The following is a 20909-nucleotide window of genomic DNA, read 5'->3' as shown; positions in this document are numbered from 1 at the left end:
GGGTAGTTTCCACCTGCCTCCGAATCAATGCTGCATGCTAATAGACTGGGCTTGTCTCTTTTTATCAACCTTAGGGCCCCTACATAAAGGCGTATGCGCTGTTGAGCACGCCTAAGCGTAAAGTTTTTTTTTTTGCGCACGTATCAGCCTATTTTATAGTGCAGTTATGGCCCATCCATGCTCGGGAACGATGAGTTGTGCGTACGTTGGCACACCAGCATTGTATTCAGCTGCAATTTGTTTGATGCAATGCTGTTGAACGATTCTTGACATCCTTCTCTGCCCCCTTTCTTCAACGAGTTCTTTTTGTCAACGGGACCACTTTCCACTGGATGTCGTTCCTCAACCGATCCCTTCTTTATATACTCTTCACACGATTGTACAAGAAAACCTGACAAGGCAATTTTCGAAATACTGGACCCAACTAGTGGAGATCGCTTGGTTTTACCATTCTAATGTGGACTCACACTGAAACAGATGCACACTTGATTCTATGCTGCAGCTAAAGCGGCCTTCTGGGTCTGGAGAAATAAAGATGGCCGAACCGCTTCTCTGACTCCATGTTGTATTACCGTAGTATACATCATTAGTCTAAGACGCTACACCTTCTTGTATTAACCAGTGCTGCCCACATGAGCCGCGCTGCCCGCTCCAAGCAGCACATAGTGTCTTAGGGCTCCTGCAGACGAGCGTAGGCACAAAAACGCTCGCTCCTGCGCAGTGAAGGAGTCTTTTTTGCGCGCGTTCCTGTGCAAATATTGTGCGCATCTACGCAGGCACCCCTCGTTGACATAGCCTCCCTGATTTAAATGGCTATTAAGCCAAATTAGGTGCTGCGCAGTGTTTGTCGCATAACTGCGAGTACATATTTGCGCACACCCATAGACTCCTATGGGGTACGTTGGTGTGCACAAAAATAAATGGAAATGCGCATGCAAAAAAGAACAGTGAACAAACCGATTGAAAACAATGGGTTCTATCCTTTGCACAGATTCTGAACGAGCAAATGCGTGCGTAAACACGACCGTGTGAATACGCCTCTAGGGCTAATAATGAGTGGGAGGTGAACAATTTCTTGTTCGCGGTTGGCCGCGTTTACACTGAATGATTAGCATTGCTTTTCGTTTGTACGATTTTTCTGAACGCTAACCGTTCCGTGTAAAAGGGCTTGTAGACTACAGATGCGTTCTAACGCACGGCGTGCCTCAGGCAGTCGAGGGGGCGGTTCGGCCATCTTTGTTCCTCCCGGTCCGCAGGGTTTGCTTTAATATGTTGCATCAGCATTTGCCAGGAGTAGATCAATAACTCTGAAGAGCGGCAGAAACTTTTTCTCTGTGTAAGTTCTCCTGATTTAGACTCAGGAATGCTGATGTAAGGCCCACTGTCCACGGGCGGATTTGATTTAGCGGAATCAGCATGGAGCACCCACACGGAAGATCCACAATTCAAGCCGCTCATGAGGAAGCATGGGCATCAGTACCTGAATTTAAAAAAATCACAGCATGCTCCATTTTAGGGCAGATTCCATGCAGACAGCTTTCATTGAAGTCAATGCAAGCCATCCGATCCGGGGCCCGTCTGCAGTTGACTGTACTGCTTCCCTGCAATGGCCTTGGCCCATCATCCTGCCTATAAAAATAATTCTAAAAACATAAAATAAAAATTCTTTAAAAAAAAAAAAAAAGAGAGAGAAGACAGGACAGGTACGTGCGGTCGCCGGCCGCAGGCAGGGTCAGATTCCGCTACAGTCTCCCGCATGCATAAACCGGCCCGCCCCTGGACATAAGGCCTAAAACTGACTAAATAGGTTTGTGTGAATCCAACCAAAGACATATGAAAATACCTTAATCTGAAGCTATGTCTGTTCTCACTTGAATGGGCACAGTGTCACGTGATCATGTCTCCTACCAGCTATGCGGTCTAGTAGCCAACCCCAATTTAGGCCTCATGCACACAGGGAGGATTTGCATTGTGGAATCCGAAGCGGTCGTCCGCAGCAAATACCGCCCAGGCATACTATGGAAAAGTGATTCTTCCTGCACACGAGCGGAAACCAATTGCGAGGAAAAATCATAGCATGCTCTATTTTTGCGCAGATTCCACATGGACGGCTTCCATTGAAGTCAATGGAAGCCATCCTGATCCGCGGCTCTTCTGCAATTGGCATTCCGTGTCATCAGAAAAGCAGGAGTTTAAAAAAAAAATCTGTAATGCGCAGACGGCGCAACGTACAGATTGAAGTAAAGAAAAGTAGGTACGTGCGGACGCCGCTGCTGCCAGGGCCAGATCCTGCTGTGGGATTCCGACCCGCCAGTGTGCCAGCGATCTAAGACATACTTGACTTATAAATAGAGGAACCTCTATACTGTGACGTGATAATACAGTCGGATTAGCGATATCTCTCAAGGACGCGGCGTTCACATTGACGCCGGACGCTGTAATAACAGGAAGACAAAAAGTGGCCTTATGCTAAAAACATCCCATGGTGAAGCTGCTTCTACAGGGCAGCTTCAGGCGTCATCCCTGCTCAATATCTACTTTCTAGAAACGCTGATTATTTATAGCCATAATATGAAATCCACTAAAAGCTTCCATTGTTGCTTAATGCATTAAGAGGCTTACCTCCCTGGCACAGAAACCGCAACGTAAAATAAAGATCATTGATTTACCATAACTCAATGACAATAGATGTACTGTTATACCAGGGGGCATGTAACAAGTCATATTAGTCAATAATTCACACTTCTTCTGCAGTTTCTGCCTTTTTCTATGTGCAAAGTACTCCTGTTTTGCATATCTGCGTAGATGAAGTATAACCGTACAAAACGCTGCGGCTGCAAATTTGACCCCATCTATTAAACAGGATGGGTGAAGAGCTTTATCACAGGCTGTCAGCGTGAAGCGGCACTGCCATCGCACACAACTAGACACGCCGGGTGGTTACTGACACTTCTCAGCCATTTACCTTAATGCAATCTCAATCCAAGCGGAACAGATATACAAATGGAATACAGCAACCCAGTTATTACACTCCTAGGTAAAAGGCACATAAAGTGCAATGTACTTCACCGCTCAACCTAGGAATAGCGGCATGTGTTAATTGGCCTGCAACTGCACTATAATGCACAATAAGAGCCTAGTTCTGTGTTGTCAACCTGTCGACTCATCCCTTCCTTTCTGGCCCTCTTATCTGCTCCCTTGGGGGATCCATCAGCAGAGATTTGCATAATTTTACTAATTCTATTTGCAGGATATGTGTGGCTCATTGTATTATTCAATAGGGATGTATATGAGTCACTACTGTGCCAATGCAAGAGGCGCTGACAGCTCAGTACCAAATGTCAATCTTATATATCCTTATGGCCGCCTGCAGACAAGCGGGTCGGATCCGGCGGCGAGAATTCTCGCCGCGAGACCCGACCCGAGCGCCTGCAGAGACGAGCGCGTACTCACCCGCGCCCGACGGCCCCGGCTCATTCATCTGCGAGCCCTGCACAAAAATAGGACATGCCGCGGCTTGTTTGCCGCGCGAGATTTCGCGCGGCCAAACCGCGGCCGTCTGCATAGGAGTGCGTATTGTAATGCACTCCTATGCAGGCTTTGAGCGGCGGCAGCCTTTGACAACTACTGCTCTACATACAAAGTTTCCATTTCTGTTTATTATACTCTTTGTCAAAAAATATTAACCCTTTCCAATCCACTGTCTGATGTCTGAAGACATTCTGATTGAAGGCTGTACAGCTCCAATGTCGAAAGACGTCCGGCAGGGTATTCTTACTGTATATTACTGGCTGCTCTGTTGTCAGGGGCCTCTCTAGCATGTCCCATACTGCAGTACTGGCTCTAGCCAGCAGATGGTACCATTGTATAATGGCAAAAAGAGAAAACACCCTAGGAAACCCTGAATCCAAGATTGGATTGCAAAGGGTTAGGCTCCTTAGAAGAAGTTGTCGTTTTGCTGTAAACCTTGTCCTGCAGTTCCATCTCAGGCCAATATGTATATTATGAGAGTTGTGGTGATTAGATGGACGGTCTTGTCACCGGAGGCCCTAAAAGTGGTTCCCCCCTTGGCCTATAAGAGGCTCTCGGAGGCTCCTTGTGTGCAGTGACCTCTTCTTAAGCTTGTGTAGAGCTTGTTGACCACTAGACGCCTCTACAACGCAGAGAAGAGATTTCACCTCATTACCAGAGTCTGAGTGGGGCGCATTATTGAGATGTGAGAAGCTGGATGGCCTTATCCATAAATTGTCCCCACTGGGCCATTCTCATCAGACTGTTAGGGGGTGTTGCAGCCAGTGGATATGTGAGGGCACACACACAAGGCGATGGGGCTCAGGACACTCTTGACAGACCACTAGTAGAGAGGATCATCTGATAAGCAGCTCCAACTGTTTCATTGTCTGCCATCCAGAGACAGGTGGCGCCATCGTTTCACCCCTGTGTCAGTTGGAACCATTTCTAGGCGCTTGGCTAAAGGACATTTTGTCTCACGGCGGCCATTACTTGGCTGTATTCATTTCTGGAGACCTCGGGGTGAGCTCCTCAATCCTGCCTTTGCTGGTGTGATGGTCTGGGGGTCGTCACATATGACAGTCAGTCCTCCAAGTAGTGGTACGAGAGGCACTGACGTTCAGGACATCCTGCAACCACATGTGTTCTTCTCATAGTGGCTTCCAAGAGGCAGTAGGATAATGCTCAGCTGCACACACAAGGAGGTCACAGGAAGCCCTCACAACATTGTCACACTTCCGTGGCTGCCCGGTCACCAGATTTATCACCAATAGTATATACATGGGGCGCCAACAGTCTATGAGATTGCACTAGAGATTCACTTACAGTATATGTGGAGCAATATGCTGAAGGATACCATACAGAACCTGTGTGCTTTCATGCCGGCCCGTATCACATCTTGTATCCAAGCTACAGGTGGTACAACAGGGCACTAGAGCCTCCATACCAGGGGTCAGTTTTCCTTTTGCTCTGATAGTGTAATCACTTATATCAACGTTACAATTACAATTGAGTTTAAAATCCATTCTTTGGCCGGACAGTTGAGAGCAGAGACTGCAAGCTATGATTCTCCACTGGATCACTGATAACATTGTATTCAGCTGCAGTCCCAAGGCAGAACAAAGGGGCTGCATGCAGATAACAGACCACCTGCTGTTCTCTGCATACAGCACATGGAAGCTCATTTACATGCAAATGAAGCTAATAAGCTGCTAATGGGTGTTAGAGACCATTAGCAGCTTATGCAAAATGACCGCTTAAACTGTCATTCTCCCTATCTTTTGAAAAAATTTTGAGCAATCATTTTTGCGTGTAAATGGGGCTTTAGTCCTGTCTTCCTTGTTCCTGGTTCCACGTTTTACTTGTCTAGTCCACCTCATATCTTGTTCCTTCCCCAATTAGTCTCCTATATAAACCTGCCCTGTTCTCTCCTTCCTTGCGTCTTATTGTGCCCTGTGCCTCTAATCATGCGTCTCTCCCTCATACCTGCTCCTCTACAATTGATTGTCCATCTCATGTACCAGACCTCGGCTATACCTCCTGACTACATTATTGCTCCAACCCTTTGTACTGCACCATCATCTCATGTACCAGACACCGGGTACTCCTGGACCACACTACCCGCCAGTAAGTGGCTACAGCATGAGACTTCAGTCCTGTGCTAGACTTGTGACAGTATGCATAGCTTGGCTGCTACATATAAGTACACACCCAAAACAATCATTAATGCTGCATTTACACTAATGTCCATTAACAGTTTTTAGCTTAATTTGCATGTAAAAGGGCCTCAAGGAACTGTTTGCACAGCACACAGCTCTATTGTTATCGCACAGCTGTCAGCAGATTACAATGTAATCTCCAACTCTCATGCAGAAAACAGCGTGCAGTCCCTGTTATATCTCTCCAGAAGAAGGATAGATTTTAAGCTCACCTTAAAATCATCATTCAGCCAAAGAGTGAACGATGGCAGCGTTTACATGCGACGATTATCGCTCATATGCCATAGTTTGAATGAATTTTGTGCCATAATCGTTGCGTGTAAATGGTCTAACATTGACTTGCAGGAATGCTCCCTCCCAATAGGCTGCAGAGGTATTGTTCCATATCCCTTATTTGTACATAGGAATATGAAACACGGAACGATAAGTAAACGACAACTGCACGATTCTCAACAGGCATCAAGTTGTCCAAACAGGACGCCCGAGCGGGGATGAGCGCGTGATGACGTCATCAGCTCGTTCACTCGGGCAACACGAAATGTGACATTCTCGGCCCTTATAATAGGGAACTAAGTATGTTAATATGATTTCCTTTACAGCAAGAACAGAAGTATTATACACTCCAAGCAGCTAGGCCACCAGTGGAAACAGCCAGATTGTTGCCACCTGAGCCTCGTTAAGGGGGCCGTCTGGAGTTCTGCTTTAATGCACTGCCTGCATATTGTATGCTGATAGCCATTTCCAACATTTATTATAGGCGTTCGGTGTTTTAGACACTATCCTAATAATTCCAAATTAAAGATAGGCTAAAACAATTGCTGTGCCATGTGTGACAGCACCTCGGTTAATGCATAAATACAACGCTCTGGGAGATTACAGCCTGCATTCTTCTGTGATTACTGCTTCAGAATGAAGTTGTCTGCGCTGGCAATTTTCACTTTCGACAGAAGAGACTAGATGTATACATCTATAGGGTAATCAAAGCTGGATAATCTGCTCACTAAGGGGACTCACAACAGACCCGTACATTATTCTCACAGCAGCCTATCCTAGACTCTCTAGTGGAGAACCTAAAATCAGGGAGCAAAAAAGTAATATTGTGCATATTCTATCATAATAATAACGCTGATCAGGAAATAACATACACTTTTAGTTTTTTTTTTCAATGTGACTACGCACTTCCTATTTTCTGCTGATCAATGTTTAGCTTTGCTGTGTAGACTGGGACAGAGTGAGCAGTGGACAGGAAAGTAAAAGTACTTTGTCTCATCCATTTACCATATCAAAATAATCCTAACATACTGTGTGTGGATAACAAAAAACTGTAACTACACTTTTTTACCTTCCTCGATATTTTCCAATGCCGAAAATCAGATATTCAGCGCGGTATATTTACTGCTCTCACTGCTGAATTCGTCCATTGTTCATTCCCCCTCCATCCGTGCAACCACACCCATCATGCTGGTGCCGGACGTCTGCAGCGCCCGTGAGCTGGAGATGCCATGTATTCCAGAGAGACTGCGCCCGTAGAGCACCACTAAGACGTCATTGGGGCCACGCATGAGACAAAAACTACAAGACATTACTAGCACATGGGCAGAGGCTGGAAGTGAAATGTTTGTCTCTCTGGAACACACAGCATCTCCAGCTTAGTGGGGACACGTCAACCATCAGCATGGATGAACAGAGGGAGGAGGAGAGAGTCTGGTGGTGGAACTCCCCATCTGATAGCAAATAGCATACTGCATGGGAAGAAAATTGGAATTTTTTTTTGCACATAGACGTTCCTCTCCTAGACGGCCATTTCAGAGCCTCTCTATTCCTTTCCCTTAAAAGTGTTAGAAATAAGGACACCTGAAAACGCCGTTAAAGTCAGAAAAGTTCTTAATTTGCCCTCTTCTGTCAAATTGATTTATTTCTGTGTTTTTGCAACAGCTGGATGATAACCAATTTGGCTGACATTATAACTTTTTTACAAAGGCTGTCACCTAATGTTCCCAAACTCCGAGTGGCATAGAGAAGGAAAAATAACTAAAAAAAATGAAATTGGAAGGTTTTTAGAGAATAAATTTGTGGCATTTTACAGTAGTTTTTTTTTTATTCTTTGAGGAATTCTCTTTAAAGGGGTTGTGCCACCAGACACAACCACATCCAGAATGCAACGGCTGATCACCGCAACTCCTGCTTCCAACATCCTCCGCAAATAGCTGACTTTGTTGGGGAGGCTGCAGCCGGCCAGACCTTCCCTCTGCAGCAGCCACTTCAGGGGAGATGAATGGCCATTCTGTAATATAAGGACGGTTGAAAATCTGATAGAATGGCAGACATTTTTACCGAGCAGCGCTTCCTTCTGGTTCATAGATACCGTGTTTCCCCGAAAATAGGACCCTGTCATATTAATTTTTGCCCCAAAAGAGGCACAGTGTCTTATATTCGGGGATGTCTTATCATGCTCCCACTGCTCTCCACAGCTCCGATGCACTTCCCGCAGTCCTTGGCTGCTCATACATCACTTGCTGGTTACAGGATTCATAAATCCCGCCTCCAGGAAGCAATGGCTGTGATTGGTTCTTCGACCGCTGATCAGCCAATCAATGCAGCGCTGGATGAACCAATGCAATGGCGGTCATTAGTTTATCCAGCGCTGCATTGATAGGTTCTTCCACCGCTACTCAGGCAATCAACAGCCATCGCGTTGCAGAGGCAGGATTCATGAATTGGCTGAGGCACGGCCAATCACAGCCATTACATCAGTTCATCCAGCGCTGCATTAATTGGCTGAGCAGTGATCGTAGAACCAATCACAGCCATCGTTTCCAGAAGGCGGCATTTCAACTTGATGCAGCTCCAGTTCTATCTGTGCTACCAACATGTTTTTCATGCCATTTTAAAGCCAAGATTCTTGCTAAAAAAGGACACAAAAAGCTTGTCCCCAAAGTGAGACAAACAGAGCTATAGCCGTGTGAAGTGGAGTTGGGAATACTGCATTTTTAACTGTCACTTCTGTCTTTGTGCAGAGTAGGGGGGAGCAGCAAGGGAGGAGCAGACAGCATGAAACCATCTCTGATCCTCTTGCGTGTTCCCCTCTCTCATGGTCTATCCCTTATCAATCAGAGAGCATATTTGCTCTCTGATTGTCTTTTTGAGAAGATGAGCACTTACTAACCTAATCATTCTTCTACGCTGTTTAAACCCACAGATGCCACAGGCATTGCTGACAACAAAATCTAAATGTTTTTACAGAAAAAAAGTCTTTAAAAAGTTTTTCCCCCTTACGCAATGCTTTAAATATTGAAAACATAAAAAGAACAAAGAAATAGTACACATAATCCGTATCGCCACATCCATAACAACCCGTACTATAAAATATTACATTATCTATCTAGCGTGGTAAATTAAACAGAAAAAGAATAGCCATCTCATGTTCATGTCACTTTCCCAAAACAGAATTAAAAAGTAATTAAAAAGTTGTATATACCTTAAAATGGTACCAATAAAAACTACAAGTCAAGAACAAACCCTTATAGAGTTCTGTCAAAGTAACAATAAAGCTGCTTTGGTCTTGGAATATGGCGACATACAAAAAGTGTTTATATTGTGCAAAAGTAGCAAAACATAATAAATCCTTAATAGTAAAAAAAAGGACATTTTAGGAGGGTTTTTCCGATTTGAATATGATTGTTAGGAGATTAATGAGGGAAACCAGCATCCATCCATGGCCTCAATAATCTAATACTTATAAGCTAGTGAACCAGTACAGGATGCCTGAGGCCTCATTCACACGAACGTGAAACACACACCGTATTACCTGTGCAAAAAAATAAAAATCGCAGCTAGTAGAACCAATGGAATCCTAGGAAAACGTTCAAACGGGAGTTTACAGCGAGACATTTATAATGTGCTGTTTAACTGTTGAGGAATTCTCAATAGCGGGGATAGAAGGTATTTCGCTGCAGGGGAACCTCTCTCTCCCTGTAGCGGTTGAGAGAGGGGTAGCGGGGCTAGAGGCCTTCCTTGAGTGTGGGGGCAGAGGGAACCACCATCTAGCCCTGCCCCTCCCTTTCTCTTCTTGCTATGGAGGAAACCTTGGGAGAACCTCTCTAGCCCTGCCCTCTTTCTAGCCCCACCCTCTCTCTAGCCTCGCTCCAGCTCTCTTCTTGCTATGGGGGAATCCCGAAGAGCCAGGGTTTGCCTGCAGTTGAGAATAAGGAAATCTCCAGCAGCGCGATGTCGGGGTTTGCCTGCAGGAAGAATAAGGAAATTATTCTCCCCTGCAGTCGAACCCTGACATCACCCAATTGGGGATATCCCTCCAGCCCATCTGAGATGAAGGGAAGCCCTGCAGAGAAGTGGGTGTCCTCAGGGGTTTCCTTCATCTCTATCTCCCTTTTCAGAGCTGCAGCGCTCGTTTTCACCAACAAGCATCTCCAGATCGTGTGAATGGGCAATTTCACCGGTTAATAAGCTTGTGGCTTGATTACGGGAAATCGTCCATTCATGCTATTTTTCACGCCCTTAGCCGTGATTTTTTTTTTTGCGCAGGTCAGTTAGCCGTGAATTTCACGCTTGTGTAAATGAGGGCCGAATGACCTAAAGTAGTTAGAAACCTTTTAACAAGTTACTTACCATTTTATAGCATTTCTTTGCAGCCATTAGATAAATGATGTCCTTATCATTAAAACAGCCCATTTGCTATTGTCATTTTTATGCACCGTTAGCGTGATCTTACCAGTGTAGATGCTGGCACTGGAAGCGGGGATGCCAAACTGAGACTCGATGAACTTGGGAATGAAGGTAATAAAAGCGGTGACAATGGCACTCTCAGCTGTATATGACAAACTCACAAAAAGGAATGTCATGTTGCTTAAAATTCTGACTGCTGCTCTTGGAAGGTCTAAAAATGACAAGAGATGAAGTTTATAAAGAATGAATGGAAAAATAAAACCAGATATGTAGGATTCCTGAAATGAAGAGCATGTAATGGGTTTCCTGGAAGAGATTTGCCGCTAACAGGTTGCGTATCATTTATTCTGTACATTTTGGGGGGGAAACATAATTATCAAAAACCACAATTTTACTAATTGTAAATAACACACTAATAACAACATACATTTTAACAATAATCAGAAGCATTTGTTACACTCTGAACCCTACAACTAACAAACTGCAATGCGTAAAGTTCAATACGCCAAATATTCTCAACTAAAGTCCCATGATCCCCTTCAGAAAAAGGGACCTTGTTCATGGAATCGATAGTATGGCCAACGTTACCCAGATCATGTAAACACCAATGCAAATTAAAGAATGCATCATCAGATAATATGATGGAGCGAGTTCAGAGAAGAGTTACCAAGATTGTAAGTGGTCTGCAAATCATGTCCTATGAGGAACGGTTAAAGGATCTGGGAATGTGTAGCTTTCAAAAAAGAAGGCTGAGAGGAGACTTAATAGCTGTCTACAAATATCTGAAGGGTTGTCACCCTGCAGAGGGATCAGCCCTATTCGCATTTGCACAAGGAAAAACTAGAAGCAATGGGATGAAACTGAAAGGGAAGAGACACAGATTAGATATTAGACAATGAGGGTGATCAGTGACTGGAACAGGTTGCCACGGGACGTGGTGAGTTCTCCTTCTATGGAAGTCTTCAAACAAAGGCTGGACAAATATCTGTCTGGGATGACTTAGTGAATCCTGCACTGAGCAGGGGGTTGGACCCGATGACCCTGGAGGTCCCTTCCAACTCTACCATTCTATGATTCTATGAGATACCTGCAGGCGCCAATGATCAGTGCTAAACCATTGGGTATTATCAGAGGGCTGACCAGACATTTCTATCCACAATCAACTGCTGGCAAAAAAAACATTAACCCCTTCCCGCTGCAGGGCGTAAGTTTACGTCCTGGGAGCGGGGTACTTCCCGCAACAGGGCGTAAACTTACGTCCTGGAGATAGCGCGGGATCACATATGATCCCGCGCTATCCCGCAGCGGGAGCCGGCTGTCAGTCACAGCCGGCGTCTCGCTGCAGCAGCGGGGGGACATCGGAGATGCGCCCGCCACTTTTAACCCCTTCCCTGCCGCAATCTAAGTAGATCGCGGCAGGGAAAGAGTTCGCAGAGGGAGCGCGGCTCCCTCTGTGTCTCCGGCCGGAACTCGCGATGTCATCGCGAGAGCCCGGCCTGTCACCATGGCAACAGGACGCCAGACACTGGCGTCCTGTATTGCCTATGCCTGAGATCGCTGTATGAGCGATAAGGCATGGGAGAGCAGTAGCTCTGCCATGCCTTATACCAGCGATCATCAGGGCAGTGGTTAAAGTCCCTCAGAGGGACACAAACAGTGTGAAAAAAAGAAAGATTTAAAAAATGAATTAAAAAAAATGTAAAAAAAAAGAGTAAAAAAACCATTTTTTATGCTTTTTCTCAGATTAGCATAAAAAAAGGTAAAAAAAAAATAAAACCCCACATATTTGGTATTGTCGCGTCCGTAACGATGCGTACAATAAGTTGCACATGCTTTTGATTGTGCACCTAAAAAAACGCTAAAAAAAAAGCTAAAAAACTGAGGCAAAATGCTCATTTTTAGCATTTTGCCTCACTAAAAACGCAATAAAAGTGATCAAAAAAGTCGTATGTACGCTAAAATGGTACCAATAAAATCTACAGCTCGTCTCGCAAACAATAAGCCCTCATAGAGCTCTGTACATCAAAAAATAAAAAAGTTACGTGACTTTGAATGCAGCAATTTAGAATAGAAAAAAGATTTCCAAAAAAAAGGGTTTTTATTGCAGAAAAGTGGGAAAACCTTTAAAAAATGTTAGAATTTTGGTATTGTTGTAACCGTACCGGTCTGCAGAAAAAAATGGAAAGTCTCATTTATGCTGCATGATTAACGGTGTAAAAAAAAAATAAAAAAATCTATGGCAGAATTGATGCGTTTTCTCTCTCTGCTATCATTAAAAAAAATTAAAAAAAATTTACAATATAGTCTATGTACCCAAAATTGGCATCGATAAAAACTACAGTTCGCCACGCAAAAAACAAGCCCTCATACGGCCGCGTCCACGGAAAAATAAAAAAGTTATGGCTTTTGAAAAATGGAGATGGAAAAATACCAAAAAATCGCTTGGTCCTCAACGCGAAAATAGGCCATGTCATGAAGGGGTTAAAATAATTGCCTGCTTTGAAAAATCCCATTTTGTTGGAAGAGTTTTGCAAGAATAAGCAGGTCACAGAGCGCCCCACTGCTGGGATCGGCAGCAATGGACTGAAATCTGGGGGGAAATCTAGCAGCAATTGTCCAATTCCCCTGCAGTGCTCTGAAGGCAGAAATAAGGCATTACACAGTGAAATGAATGGCCTGTCTGTGATGTATGGATATGCCAGTCCTGCAGGGCACAGCATATTCTTTGTAGCTGATCTCTGCTAATAGAGAGGAAAAAATAAAAAAACACTTTCAGCTAGATGTACACCAGCTTGAAGTTGTGAAGGAAACATGTATTTTCTTTATAAATGTCAGCAGAAAACGTAGAGCATTTAGAGGCGGAACACACCTATTCTTTATACGGAAAACGTTTTGAGACAGAAACCAGATCCAGGGGTTCTAAAACTTTCTGGAAATCCAAGATGGTGACCAACATGAAGTTTTTCCGCTAACCGGTGACCTCGGACGTGACAGCCGGCACTGAATCTCCAAGCACTGCAGGTTTAGAACCACTGGATCTGATTTAGACTTCAGTAAGTGTGCGCTGTCTGGGTGGATACAAGAGCGAGTGTGCCGCCAGCGGGACTGAAGAAGGGGTGTTTCTGCCGCGAAACATTTTGCGTATAAAGAATAGGCGAGTTCCATTTCTAAACACTGTACATTTTCTGCTGGGATTTATCTGAAGAAAATTTTTTCTTCAGAACTTCGAGCTCGTGAACATCTATCCGAGGGGTCGTGCCACCGCAACAGTGGTTTTCTATTTATTTTCTCTTCACTGGTCAACCTCAACAGGTTGCACAGCCACTGATCTGGCAGCACCGGCATTATATATGTAAATGGTTTCCTCTCTGTACCCTAAAGGAATTACCCACTGGAATTAACACTTTGCTCTTTTCCATACCGGATCTTCAACAGAGTAGCTCCACCTCCTTTCTTTTTCTACCACTATATCTGGCTAATAGAATGGAAGACTTTCCTCTATGAACATAAAATTTCCAAAAAGTGTATTTAAAAATAAATATTTTGACAACTCTTTTATCTGTAAAAGAAAATGGATTGCTCCAATGTCCCCCCTAATCAGGAAGTCCAACCAAGACAGCTAACACTGAAGTAAATCAAAGAGGGGAATCTTGTGGGAGTTATCTCAAGTAGCCATGTTATAATAAGACAAGAGACAATCACATTAGTAAGCAGGACAAGAGGTCACTTAGGAACTCCTGGGCAGGACTATCAAAGATTCTCCTTAATTGAAGACAAAGAGGAGTTGCTGATGTTGTATAACTTACATATAATGACATCATTGCTGTTATTTTACCTCGAAAATTCTTTCCAAACCCAATGGATGGGCCGACGCCGGTATCTGCTTTCATTTTGTTGCCAGTTTTCTCTTTCATGACATCATCATCACTGGAAACATCGTAGGAGTTACTTTTCTTTTTCTTCTTTTTCTTCTTATATCTAGGGGGAAGCTTCTTTGGGAAGGTGAACATTGGGAAGATGACAAGTAACATTGCCATAGCACAAAGTAGAAACCCACTCCACCTGAAAGTAGAGAGTGAGAGAGGTATAACTCGAGCTTTATTTTTGGTCAGTTAAATACTATCACATAGACAGATTCAAAGACCAATTTTCAAATCTCCCAGTATGCATGAATGTTAACTAAGAGTTTTATAATCTAAAGTCTTGGTTCGCAGCCTATGGTATGTGTACCTAGCATTGCCAGAGGTAAACTTGTACTGTTCTCAAACTGTGGTTTTAGTAGTTGCATCACTATGTATGATCACGGCCTTGGGAGTGCTAATTTGAGTAGGGAGTACTTGGCATATAAATTTTGACAAACATTGTTCTAGATAGTGATGGTGAACAGGAAATGGATAGTGATGGTAAACAGGAAGCAGATAGTGATGGTGAACAGGAAGCAAATAGTGATGGTGAACAGGAAGCAAATAGTGATGGTGAACAGGGAGCAAATAGTGATGTGAACAGGAAATTGATAGTGATGGTGAACAGGAAATGGATAGTGATGGTGAACAGGAAGCAGTTAGTGATGGTGAACAGGAAACAGATAGTGATGGTGAACAGGAAGCAGATAGTGATGGTGAACAGGAAACAGATAGTGATGGTGAACAGGAAATGGATAGTGATGGTGAACAGGAAATTGATATGATGGCGAACAGGAAATGGATAGTGATGGTGAACAGTAAGCATATAGTGATGGTAAACAGGAAGCAGTTAGTGATGGTGAACAGGAAACAGATAGTGATGGTGAACAGGAAGCAGATAGTGATGGTGAACAGGAAATTGATATAATGGCGAACAGGAAATGGATAGTGATGGTGAACAGTAAGCATATAGTGATGGTGAACAGGAAACATATAGTGATGGTGAACAGGAAGCAGTTAGTGATGGCAAACAGCAAGCAGATAGTGATGGTGAAAAGGAAGCAGATAATGATTTTGAACAGGAAGCGGATAGTGATTCTGAATAGGAAGCGGTTAGTGATTGTGAACAGAAAATGGATAGTGATGGTGAACAGGAAGCATATAGTGATGTGAACAGGAAGTAGACAGTGATGGTGAACAGGGAGTAGACAGTGAAGGTGAACAGGAAGCATATAGTGATTGTGAACAGGAAGCAAATTGTGATGGGGAACAGGAAGCATCTAGTTATGGTGAACAAGAAGCAGACAGTGATGATAAACAGAAAACATATAGCAAGAGTGGGCAGTGATGGTGAACTGGAAGCATATAGTGACTGTGAACAGGAAGCAGACAGTGAGAGTGGACATGAAGTAGATAGGGAGGATGAACAGGAAACATATACTGATTGTGAACAGGAAGCATATTGTGATGGTGAACAGGAAGCAGACAGTGATGATAAACGGAAAACATACAGCAAGAGTGAACAAGAAGCAGTGATGGTGAACTGGAAGCATATAGTGATTGTGAACAGAAAGCAGACTGTGAGAGTGAACAGGAAGAAGATAATGATAGTGAACAGGAAGTAGATAGCGTTGGTGAACAGAAATCATATAGTGATGGTGACCAGGAAATAGATAGTGATGGTGAACAGGAGGGCAGATTGTGATAGTGAACAGGAAGCATATAGTAATGGTGAACAGGAAGCAGACAGTGATGGTAAACAGAAAACATAAAGCAAGAGTTGAACAGGAAGCAGTGATGGTGAACTGGAAACATATAGTGACTGTGAACAGGAAGCAGACAGTGAGAGTGAATAGGAAGCAAATATTGCTCATGATCAGGAAGCAGACAGTGAGAGCGAACAGGAAGCTTACTATCTTAGCATACGCAAATATCAATAATAGAGGCAGGGCGCTTAAATGTAACCAACTGAATTTACAGATCTTTAAAAATCAGCTACATAGCACATGTGTAGGTACAATCCAAAGTGCAAGAAAGCTTTTAGGCTCCATAAAAGTGTTGTTGAAAATTCATCTATATCCAGAAGATCTGCAGGTCCATTGACAACGTAAAAAGATTGCAATCATCTCCAGTCAGCTACATCTTTGAGATCATCTCTCTACTTTTATAGAGCTCACTTAAAGAAAATGGTTGGCTGAGAAGGATGAACCAAAGATGTGATTGGGGAAGAGGGGTTCAAATGAAGTTAGTTAACCCACTGCAGTCAGACACTTAACCAATTTACTGTAACATCTATCACCTACTCAGTGGATAGGCGATAAATGTTTTGGGTTGGAATATCCTTATTCCTTTACGTTCCTACAGTCTACAGCATTTATTCAACACATTGACACACTTTTCTCTAAGGACAAGTGCAACATAACATTTTGCTTCTTGCTCCTTCCATGGTTGTGATCCCATAACTTGAAATTCACCAGGCGTCACCCAGGATTAGGGAATACCTTGTACTGAAATGTTTTTGAGATTAAACATCTCAAGAATGGAAATAAGTTACACTAAAAATAAAATGTTGACTACAAAGTTATAGCCAATGAAACCTAAAGTTCTGCCAATGCCTGCAACTGCTGACTCGGTGGAAGAGTAAAAGCCTCTGAAGGGATGCTGGCACTACACTAAAGTAAGATGACAGGGCCGGAGGGGCCGCACTTTAGTAGCTGATATGTAATTTTCAGTTACAGCCATTTAAAGCTCAGGCTTCTAGTTCGTCACTTACTAGAGGATGATATAAGTTGCTGAAACTTCTATTCAGCACAATGCTAGTTATATCTGTTTCTGGAAAAAACCGAGTCAGAAACCGAAAATGATCATTGTTACAGCTCCCACAGCGGTAGTCACCAAAATGTTCAAGGCTGGATTCTCCAGGCTGAAAAATTGACAACTCTTACATCATTAAGATCATGATCATTATTTATTTTAACCCCTTGAAGACCATACATTTTTCATTTTAGTTTTTTTCCTTCCTGCTTTTCGGGATCCGTCCCATCAACTACTGTCTGTGTCACTTTTTATTCTAATAAGGAAGATGGAACAATACCTCTGCAGCGCCACCTATTGGAAAGCAGAATTCCTGCAAGTCAATGTTAAACTCTTTATACAAGCCTTGTAACAATGACTGGAAATTGAAAGCCACCTTCTAGGTGCTCACCGCAAGGAAAAAAAGATAGCGTTCCTGACCCCCTTTTTATTCTATTTTGACGCTATATAGGTATGTTTTCTATAGTATTACCCCAGCAAGTACTGAGTTTTGAAGAAGAGATATTGCAGTAGTCTAGGCGGCAAATGATGAAGGCATGCACTGGCATATTGCTTAACTCAAATTTGAGGAAATGGCTGATTCGCGAGATGCTTTTGAGGTGGAGGTGGCAGCAGGTGGTGATAATCAATGATAATCCCAGAACTGCAGATCTGTGGGACCGAGGAACAGTGTGGAGCAATTAACTGTGATTGACAGCTCTGACAGTGGGAGGTTCAATGAGAGGAAGGAGAGGTAATGAATTCGATTTTCTCCATGTTAACTTTTAAAAAGCAGGAGAAAAAGGATAATGCTGATAGATATTCTGGAACTTTGGACGGGAGAGAACCGATATGACTGTATAACTAGACAAGTCTGGAAAACACAGGAATGCCCAGGTGAGAGCTGCTGTGTTCTACTGCCACGTGGGAAATAGACAATGAGAATGATATATAGTTATGAAAGAGCTGGACATATTCAACAACAGAGCAAAAGAGGTCATTGGGTTGAGAACCGGTAATAAATCCAACAGGATAGAAGATGCATCTAAAAGAAACAATGGAGCAACTGCGGAGTTTATATGTCAATAGTACTAAAGACTAACGCCTGCTTATTCCAGCAAGTGTAAATTGGTAAGAGTTAGAGCGGTATCAGACACCTCAAGGCTGCATTATGTACATGACTGGAGGCTGCACTACGTACATGACTGGAGGCTGCACTACGTACATGACTGGAGGCTGCACTATGTATATGATGACTGGAGGCTGCACTATGTACATGATGACTGGAGGCTGCACTATGTACATGATGACTGGAGGCTGCACTATGTACATGATGACTGGAGGCTGCACTATGTATATGATGACTGGAGGCTGCACTATGTACATGATGACTGGAGGCTGCGCTATGTACATGATGGATGGAGGCTGTACTATGTACATAATGACTGGAGGCTGCGCTATGTATATGATGACTGGAGGCTGCACTATGCACATGTCGACTGGAGGCTGCGCTATGTACATGATGACTGGAGGCTGCGCTATGTACATGATGACTGGAGGCTGCACTATGTACATGACGACTGGAGGCTGCGCTATGTACATGATGACTGGAGGCTGCGCTATGTACATGATGACTGGAGGCTGCACTATGTACATGATGACTGGAGGCTGCACTATGTATATGATGACTGGAGGCTGCGCTATGTACATGATGACTGGAGGCTGCACTATGTACATAATGACTGAAGGCTGCGCTATGTACATGATGACTAAAGGCTGTGCTATGTACATGATGACTGGAGGCTGCACTATGTACATGACGACTGGAGGCTGCACTATGTACATGATGACTGGAGGCTGCGCTATGTACATGACGACTGGAGGCTGCGCTATGTATATGATGGATGGAGGTTGCACTATGTATATGATGACTGGAGGCTGCACTATGTGCATGATGACTGGAGGCTGCAATATGTATTTGATGGATGGAGGCTGCACTATGTATATGATGACTGGGGGCTGCACTATGTACATGATGACTGGAGGCTGCAATATGTATATGATGGATGGAGGCTGCACTATGTACATAATAACTGAAGGCTGCGCTATGTACATGATGACTAAAGGCTGTGCTATGTACATGATGACTGGAGGCTGCACTATGTACATGACGACTGGAGGCTGCATTATGTATATGACAAATGGAGGCTGCACTATGTATATGACGACTGAAGGCTGCGCTATGTACATGATGACTGGAGGCTGCACTAGGTACATGACGACTGGAGGCTGCACTATGTACATGACGACTGGAGGCTGCACTATGTACATGATGACTGGAGGCTGCACTAGGTACATGACGACTGGAGGCTGCATTATGTATATGATGACTGGAGGCTGCATTATGTACATGATGACTGGAGGCTGCATTATATACATGACTGGAGGCTGCGCTATGTATATGATGACTGCACTATGTACATGATGACTGGAGGCTGCACTATGTATATGACGACTGGGGGCTGCATTATGTATATGACGACTGGAGGCTGCATTATGTATATGATGACTGGAGGCTGCACTATGTACATGATGACTGGAGGCTGGGCTATGTGCATGATGACTGGAGGCTGCATTATGTATATGATGACTGGAGACTGCATTATGTATATGATGACTGGAGGCTGCGCTATGTACATGACGACTGGAGGCTGCATTATGTATATGATGACTGGAGGCTGCGCTATGTACATGACGACTGGAGGCTGCGCTATGTAAATGACGACTGGAGGCTGCACTATGTACATGACGACTGGAGGCTGCGCTATGTACATGACGACTGGAGGCTGCGCTATGTACATGACGACTGGAGGCTGCGCTATGTACATGACGACTGGAGGCTGCGCTATGTACATGACGACTGGAGGCTGCACTATGTGCATGATGACTGGAGGCTGCACTATGTACATGATGACTGGAGGCTGCATTATGTATATGATGACTGGAGGCTGCACTATGTACATGATGACTGGAGGCTGCATTATGTATATGATGACTGGAGGCTGCATTATGTACATGATGACTGGAGGCTGCGCTATGTATATGATGACTGGAGGCTGCGCTATGTACATGCCGACTGGAGGCTGCTCTATGTACATGACGACTGGGGGCTGCACTATGTGCATGACGACTGTAGTCTGCACTATGTGCATGACGACTGCATCACAGAAGGGGAAATCAAGAATTAAAAACAATCACAGAAAAATGGCCGTTACTTACTGACTGAGGAGTGCATATAGATGCATCCTCCTCTCACCATGCAGGTAGCTGACTACCAAATGGAAGAGCCAATAACACCTGTGAGGGCACCAATAAAACACCCACTCACACTGCCTCCTGATAATGAGGGGGGTCGATGCTTGGTGTATACTCCCACACATAGTGGATACAGGGTGTCAGACCATTCTGATATATGTAGTTCACCATGCAGACCAGCAACCTATTAATGACGCCATGATAATTCGGCGGGTTGCCCTGCATATTCATCAGTGAACCACATTGGTACTGCCACCCTGGGCTCCCTCTGGAGTCTTAATGCCACACTGCATGTGAATGATAGATAATAAATGCAAGGCATTGGTTGGATGTTGGGCAAGATACATGAGCCCACTAACCACTTCACGGTTCCTTGCGTTGTAGTGGGTCCCTACACTAATATAAATGCATCCAAGAAGGGGATAGTCAGCTACCTGCATGGTGAGTGGAGGATGCATCTATATGCGCTCCTCAGTCAGTAAGTAAC

General features: G+C 44.0%; 1 protein-coding gene across 1 annotated transcript in view; it reads right to left on the bottom strand.

The window, feature by feature from the left end:
* SLCO5A1 (solute carrier organic anion transporter family member 5A1) overlaps positions 1-20909 on the bottom strand; it is a 120329-nt gene that overhangs the window by 33394 nt on the left and 66026 nt on the right. The window contains exons 4-5 of the mRNA XM_066579040.1: positions 14248-14474; positions 10459-10623 (exon numbers count right to left, since the gene is read on the bottom strand). Of these exons, the coding sequence (XP_066435137.1) occupies positions 10459-10623; positions 14248-14474 (392 nt within the window). The remainder of the gene's footprint in view (positions 1-10458; positions 10624-14247; positions 14475-20909) is intronic.

The sequence above is a fragment of the Eleutherodactylus coqui genome, chromosome 9, assembly GCF_035609145.1.
Source record: "Eleutherodactylus coqui strain aEleCoq1 chromosome 9, aEleCoq1.hap1, whole genome shotgun sequence".
NCBI classification, from domain to species: domain Eukaryota; kingdom Metazoa; phylum Chordata; class Amphibia; order Anura; family Eleutherodactylidae; genus Eleutherodactylus; species Eleutherodactylus coqui.
The sequence above is the reverse complement of the archived record's forward strand: the minus strand, read 5'-3'. Positions and strand labels throughout refer to the sequence as shown.